Source organism: Carcharodon carcharias, chromosome 10 (genome assembly GCF_017639515.1).
Source record: "Carcharodon carcharias isolate sCarCar2 chromosome 10, sCarCar2.pri, whole genome shotgun sequence".
NCBI lineage: Eukaryota > Metazoa > Chordata > Chondrichthyes > Lamniformes > Lamnidae > Carcharodon > Carcharodon carcharias.
Window position 1 is genome coordinate 157,070,532 of NC_054476.1, and position 8,014 is coordinate 157,078,545.

An 8,014-nucleotide genomic window follows, 5' to 3' on the forward strand; every position below is an offset into this window, starting at 1 on the left:
GAGTTGTCACTAGGACATGGAATTTGTGGTTTTGGTCCTCCCAATGTTTAGTTGGAGGAAATATTTGTTCAATTCCTCCTGGATGTCAGATAAGCATTTCGAAAATTCAGCAACAGTGGAGGAATCAAGAGAGGTGGTGAGGTAGAGCAGGGTGTTATCAGCATATATGTGAAAAGTAATGCTGTGCTTTCAGATGATGTCACCAAGGTGCAGCACTTGGATGGGAAACAGGAGGCGGCCAGGGACAGATCCTTAGGGGACACCGAAGATAACAGTGCAAGAGCAGGAAGTGAAGCCACTGCAAGTGATACAATAACTACAATAGATAAATAAGAATGGAGCAAGGCGAGTGCAGCACCACACTGGATGACAATGGAGTGGTATTGGGGGAGAATGGGTGGTCTACTATGTCAAAAGTCAGGTAGGTCATTCACTTCTCCAAGAACAAAAACTTGTACATTGAACAGTCTCTCCTTAGAGAATTGGCCCTGGCATGGAGCAGACACAATAATAAGGAAACAGAGCTGATCAGATTGTAAAACTGTTGAGCTCTCTGCTTAAATAACTAGGAGGCAGTCACACTGCAGTACAAAGTTATTCTGTGTCACAACAACACTGCAGTTATACTCTAAAAACAGCATGAATCCAAAATCAGTGTCCAGCCTGACAACTTAAAGTGAAAATTAGTGAGATTCCCTTCACTTCAGCGTTGGATTAGGCATTGGCACCTGATATATCCTGCACTAGTTTTTTTATTAATTCGCAGGACATGGGCTAGAATTTATTTGCCCACCACTAATTGCCCTTGAGAAGGTATCTTGAATCACTGTAGTCCATCATAGTGGTTTTGATACAACTGCATAGCTTGCTAGGTCATTTTAGAGAACAACTAAGTCAACCACATTGCCGCGGGTCTAGAGGCATATATATACCAGACCGAGCAAGACAGCAGATTGCCTTCCCCAAAAGGACATTAGTAAACTAGTTGAGTTTTTACAAAAATCTTGTAGTTTCATGATCACCACTAGTGATACTAGCTTTTTCTTCCAGACTTACTGAATTCCACACTTAACTGAACTTAAATTCCCCCACTGTCATGGTGGGATTTGAGCTCTGGATTATTAGTCCAGTAACATAACTACTATGCTACTGTATCCAGTTGTACCAGATAGAAAACACAGCTTCAATCAGAACAGCCAGTAAATCAGATATATTTGAATTACTTCTGTCAAATACAGCATTTGTGTACTTGTCAGCACCATGTTTAACAAATCACCCAAAGCTCTGGGAAATTGTTGCAAGAAGCTGGCACATCTTCCAACTGTCATCCTGAGGATGATTAACTTATGCAAGGCTGAATTGGTGCCAAAGACTCGGAAAACCTTATAAAAGAGGATCTTTTTGAAGCATTTGGTCGATTCCTTTAGTCCTACTTATTTTAAAGCACAGTCTGAAATATTCAAATAGTGGGATTTTTTTGGGAAGATTTATTTCCTTCACCTACCTCATTCTAGATAGTTTCCCTACATGCCTTGTATATTCCCTATCTAATGGGAGGATGGAAGACCTGCTCCCAAGTTCATCTCCAAACCTGCTCTGTACATGTGAAAAAATTCATCTTGGCGCTTCACCTTCAATGGAAACCTCTTAGGTTGGGCTGCCTTGCTGTTTGTCTACTCCAGGCATAACTAATGGAGGGGAGTGGGGGGAATTGCAGAGAGGCTCCACTGGCTGCACTGAGGTCCCTGGCTGCACAGGCCCAAACCAGAAACAATTGATTCCAGGAAAGTATGCTATCAGCCAAATACAATCTATAGTTGTGGTACCCATTGTTTTGACTGCAGCTGCTCTATGACACCCCCCTTTAAAGTGATGTTACTGAAGCAACCCAAGGATCAGGTATACACCAGTAATGATTTGCCAGAAGATCAAGGATTAGCTTACTGAATATACTTTATAGATATTTATGAAACAAGAGTGTTTTGAATGAGAAGAACTCTCTCTAGACTTTGCTTCTCTTTAAATCAACTCTCCTACCCATGAGAGAAAGTTTGGCTTTAATCCCCTTATTTGCAGCTTTCTGATGACTGGAGATATCCTGTCTCAAACTGACCAATATAAGTGGCAGAAAGGTTTATGACAGCACCTTTCCTCATCAGCTACACTGAACCCAGAGCTGTCTGTAGTTCAAAATTCAGTACAAATAAATGGCATTCACATAGCACTTTAGCACTTACAGCCATAATCTTATTGAATGGCGGAGCAGGCTCTGGGGGCTGAATGGTCTACTGCTGTTTCTATTTCTTACGTTCTTATGTTTTGGGCTGCAGACTTGTTGTAACTCATTAAATCTCCTCTCAGGAATGTTCAAAAGCATTTATGTAAAATGAATTACTCTGGGCCCAGTCACTGCTATACAGACAAATTCAACAGCCATTTTGTAGACAACAATGCCACGCAACCAGAAATGAGGTAATAACAAATTAAATTTTTGTACTCTCCAGGAGACTCACTAAGGGGCTCTCAACACAGAATAAATGCAAAGAGCAAACTTTTTCAATAGAATAATATAAAAGAGAAATGCCATGCAAAGGAATACACTCTGCTTTCCTGCCTAATCCCAGACAACTGTCTTTTCATCAAGTATCTTCTGATGGTTCAAATAGACAGTCCTGAGCCTTCAGGTGACCAGAACAACAGAGTCACTATCTGGCAGATCATATGGAAAAACCACACATCACTGAAAAAAATCCAGCTATCCCTTCAGCTCGCTTACCTGTTCTGTTGGGAACAGCGTGTTGATGTATTCCACCGCATTGAAATCAGCCCTGTCCAAGGGATCCTGACTGGGGAACACCTGTGTGATTCAGTGAATATGACTTGTCAAGTTCTTCATTTAATAATTATCATTCAACAACATTAAGGCCCCCATCTGACTCTGCACAACATTGAGGAAAGAATTTTTTGGAGTTCTAATTTACTTCTAGCAACTTTTCATATGTGAAGCTGGGGAAAATCATTTAAATCTCTTATGCTTCTCAGTTTATATGCAAGTTCTTGTTTTTATTTTGCCTCTTCTCTCTTCCTCTCCTGAAGGTTTCAACTCCTGCTGGGGTGGATGAAGTATCATTCACAATGCCATTTTGAGAAGAGCAGCTCTGACTTCATCAACTGAGGGTCGCCAATTCCCACATCAATTATCTGCAGCTTCTTTCTAAATGAACCATGGAAGGGTTTCAACTATTGATTCACACATTGCAGGAAATAGGATGGGTGTTGGCCATCCTATTGGACCTTTTACCGAGAAAGAAAAATCCTTCAAGCTGTGTTGGGTATGATCCAAGATCTCTAAAGGTTAAAAGCCAACATTGTCCAATCCCACAAAAATTATTTTGCCTGGAAAGAAACATTGTTCCTGACAAACAGATTCTCTAGATTCTACCTGTTGACTTCTTGATTTTAAAAACTCATTCTGCTCCTCAGCCCTTGCAAGTGGGTTTCCCCCTAAAGACAATGGCTTCTAGGACAAAATCCTTTGTTATCTCAATACAGCTCCATGATTCAAGATTCAGAACCATCCTAATGCCTTGTTTGGAATCATTTCCAATAAACTGGGCACAATGATCCCGATGTGGTCTCAACCGAGTGCTGAGGCTATCTCCTTTCATGCTAGATCCACATACCCATCCCAAAATCTTATTTGATCAGAGTCACTTTTTAATGTGAGGACACTGCCAACAGCACAGCTGAATCTTCCTCTTGTCTACTTAATTAAACCAATGAAAGCCAAACAATTTATTAATCATTTTCAGTGCTTTTCCCAACAACACCCAATACTTTCCAAATATCAATATTAAACACAATCCTATTCATCTGACTTTCCTTTGATTTTATCCAACTCAAATTCCATCTTTCACATATAACTTGTCATTACCACAAGTAATTTACTGAACCTGCCTGTAATTGGGAGAATTCTGAAAATATTTAAAATAAAGAAATTCCCCTTTGAACGATTTTTGACTGCAGTGAAGCCAGTCAACAATGGCGACCTTTTGTACAAATTTCAGATGATATTTATCTGCAATATTGTCCAATGAACTCATTTTAAAGTTTTCATTTTTGGAATAATAATATTCTGCTTTTTTGTGTTAATATTACTCAAAGTGTGGAATTGCTTTAGGTAGATGTTTGGTAAGAACAGGAAGGGAAATCAATTTGCACACAAGTCTGGTAAATGCTGGAATCAAATTAATTATAAAAATTTTCCAGCATGTTGGGAAATTGTGCCACTTTGTTACTTTAATTTATTCATTCATGGGATGTCGGCATCGCTGATAAGGACAGCATTTGTCAATCCTAATTGCTCGAGGTGGTGGTGGTGAGCCATCTCCTCGAACTGCTGCAGTCTTTATGGTGTTAGTACACCCATAGTGCGGTTAGGCAGAGAGGTACAGGGCTTTGACCCACCAACAGTGAAGGAACAGTGTTATATTTCTAAGTCAGGAATACGTGTGACTTAGGAGAGGAGACTGCAAGTTCCAGTGTTTATATGTGCCTGCTGCCCTTGCCTATCTAGGCAGTAAAGGTGATAGGTTTGAAAGGTGCTGTCAAAGAAGCCTTGGTGAGCTGCTGCAGTGTACCTTACTGAGGGTTAATGCTGCAGCCACAGTACACTGGTCACGAAGGGAGTAAATGTTTAAAGTAGCAGATGCCAATCAGGTGGGCTGCTTTGTCCTTAACAGTATCGAGCTTCTTAAGCATATTGAAGCTGCAACCACCCAGGCAAGTGAAGAGTATTTCATCACACTCCTAACTTGTGCCTTGTAGATGGTGGAAAGGTTTTGGGGAGTCAGGAGGCAAGTTACTTGCTGCAGAATTTCCAGCCTGTACCTTGCTCTTGTAGCCACAGCCTTTATATGGCTGGTTCTGCAAAGTTTCTGCTCAATGGTAACACCCAGGATGTTAATGGTAGGAGATTCAGCAAAGGTAATGCTGTTGAATGTCAAGGGGAGGTGGTTAGCTTCTTGTTGGAGATAGTCTTTGCCTGGCACTTGTATGCCACAAATGTTACTTGCCAATTATTAGCTCAAGCCTGAAAGTTGCTCAGGCCTTGCTGCATGTAGGCATGAGCCACTTCAGTATCCGAGGAGTCACGAATGGTACTAAACACTTGCAATCATCAGCAACCATCCCCATTTCTGATCTTATGATCGAGGGAAGGTCATTGATGAAACAGATGAAGATGGTTGGACCTAGGGCACTGCCCTGAGGAACTCCTGCAGTGACGTCCTGGGGCTGAGGTGATTGGCCCCCAATAACGAGAATCACCTTTCTCGCTTTGTGAGCACAATTTAAAAATTGTTCTAGCTTCCCTTCCAGCCTGGTAGGTGAAACTACAGTCCAGGCTGAATTCCTAGTCTCCAGTGTGCTTGCTGGTCTCAGCTACAAAAAGGGTACGGCAATTGGTTCACATCCCTTGTTTAGGGAGAAGAAAAAATATCACCAGGAAATCTATGCATAGGTAAGGGTCACGCTCAGCTATGTGATCCTCCATCAGAAAACATGCTGCCAAAAAGTCCAACCTTATGCCATTTTGACAAGATGCTAAAGTAAGGCTCACACCCTTGGAACTGCAATCCAGCATCGCTCAGCATCTTTGGGGAGTTAAGACTGCCTCATCACAAGTACCAACTTTGTCCGATTCTGTCCCACAGAAGAATTTATTTTTTTTTTAAACTTGAAGCTTTAATACGTCCTAATATTGTTACGCAAGTACCCAAAATATCTACCTCCTCGCTTGTTGGGTTGGTCTCATTTTTGTCACAGATTCGTCGAGCAAGGAAACGTGCCACCCATCGCTCACTGGATACCTGCAGGTTTCGGAGTTACACAGACACACACACCGACAGCTGAATAAAATAAACTTGCCTTTTTAAGACCGACGGGTGGACGGGTTTGTGCCACTCCGAACCCACCTCCACTGGGGACAGCTGCGTCTGTCCCAGTTCAGCAAGTGTGGGTAAATATGTCAAATTAAAGCAAGTCCAGCCAGAATGGGACAAATGACCGAGAGCTGCTGTGGCCGAACGGGGGGGGGGGGGGGGGGGGGGGGGGGGTGGGGGGTGAGTGTTGCCAGGGAGACTGCAGGGCGCCGACAGGCAGCTGTCACTGGGCTGTCAATAAACACAACCTATGACCTCTTCCCCCCGCCCCCCCCCCCAACGTCCCCCACACGGAATTCATGGTCTCCAGGATAAATAAAAGCTTCAGCCCGTTCCCTGTCGCCTGCTCCACACCTGCTCTATCGCCAGCTGCACCTCCGGGCTCAGGTACAACACACCCTCCAGCTCATCCACAAACTCCAGCTCCTCTTCCTCCATGGCGGCGGCCATCGCCCGCGAGATGCACGCTGGGATACGGGAAGACTCAGCCTCGGCTCCACCACCACCACCACCTCCTCCTCCTCCGGCGGCACGTGACACGGGAGGTGAGCGGGCGGCGACCGACTGAAGCCGGCCTCTGTCGTCACGTGATCCGGGCCACGCTTGCTCCAGACTTGGTTTGCTCACTTCAATGGGCTTTCCAAACTTGCCTTAAAAAGTTTGTGACGTGGATAATAGTTCAATAATATTGTCCGTGTTATCCCTAATGGAACTTATTTTTTGAAATCCAACTTATGTTTAAACAAAGTAACATTAAATGTTGCAACAAATGGGTTTTGGCCATTAAGAAAGGTGTGTTTTCCCAAGTTTAGAAAATGGATATGAATAAGTTTTTATTGGCAACAGTTGTTACAAATGACTATATATTAAAACATTATATTCATAATACATTTTTACTCCACTGTAATCTAACATGTTAATATTTATATTGTGGAGATAGAAAAAAACTAAATCTCAATGTAGAGGCAATGCTGAAAGAGCACAGCACCTTCTGTTGAAGGGTCACGAGGACTCGAAACGTCAACTCTTTTCTTCTCCGCCGATGCTGCCAGACCTGCTGAGTTTTTCTAGCTATTTTTGTTTTTGTTTCGGATTTCCAGCATCCGCAGTATTCTGCTTCGATCCTGAGGTTTATCGGTGCCTGTGTCCAGCCTGGATACACGGGGAGGGTTTGTGGCAGGAAGGGCATCCGATGTGTAAAAAAAAAACACCTGCCAAGCCCCCAAAAAAATGACGACCAATCAGCATTGCGACCCCATGTAACATGGGAAAAGCCAAAAGGGGAACCGAGCAAGGCCGGAAGAGCACATCGGCAGGTCGCTAGCTAATTATGGATGAGAAAGTGCATTTGACCCACCTTGGTTCATTTGTCCAGACAAACGTTACATTCACTCCATCGCGGCCTAAATCATATCCTAAATTGTTTCCAATTCTTCAAGCGAAGGATTTAGGAATCTGGAACACTATCCTCCTCCCACCATCCCTGCCCACCCCCACCCCTTGAAAGCTGTTGAGGCTAAATCAATCGAAAATGTCAGAACTGAGATACATTTTTGTTCGGTGAGGGTATTAAGGGTTACAGAACCAAGGTAGGTAGATGGGGTTAAAATGCAGATCAACCACGATCTAATCGAATAGTAGAACAGGATCAAGGGGGTGAATGGGCTACTCCTGTTACTAGATTCCTGAATAATTGCAGGAATTTTGCTGCCACTTTATCCACATATTGTTGACTCTTTAAAAAAATAAAAAAAGGACTTGCATGTAAGTAGAACCTTTCATGACCTCAGGACATCCCAAAATGCTTTATAACCAATGAAGCACTTCTGAACTGTAGTTGTTGTTGTAATATGCGACATGACAGCCAATTTGCACACAGCAAGCTCCCACAAGCAGCATTGTGATAGTGACCAGATGATCCATTTTAATCATGTTGATTGAGAGATAAATGTTGGCCAGGGCACCTGGAATAGCTCCCCTGCTCTTCTTCAAAATAACACCATGGGATCTTTTGCATCTGCTTGAGAGAGCAGACAGGGGCCACAATTTAATATCTCACTTAAGGCACCGCA

At 43.0% G+C, this 8,014-nt stretch overlaps 1 protein-coding gene across 2 annotated transcripts in view; it reads right to left on the reverse strand.

Moving 5' to 3' along the window:
• The window catches only part of vps53 (VPS53 subunit of GARP complex), a 267,763-nt gene extending 261,323 nt beyond the window's left edge, over nucleotides 1-6,440 (reverse strand). Inside the window, exons 1-3 of one of the 2 annotated variants that reach the window (XM_041197224.1) lie at nucleotides 6,297-6,440; nucleotides 5,790-5,870; nucleotides 2,777-2,857 (exon numbers count right to left, since the gene is read on the reverse strand). In XM_041197224.1, the coding sequence (XP_041053158.1) occupies nucleotides 2,777-2,857; nucleotides 5,790-5,870; nucleotides 6,297-6,392 (258 nt within the window). In that variant the 5' untranslated portion in view covers nucleotides 6,393-6,440. The remainder of the gene's footprint in view (nucleotides 1-2,776; nucleotides 2,858-5,789; nucleotides 5,871-6,296) is intronic. The other variant, XM_041197225.1, reaches the window with a different exon arrangement.
• Between the last annotated feature and the right edge of the window lie 1,574 nt (nucleotides 6,441-8,014).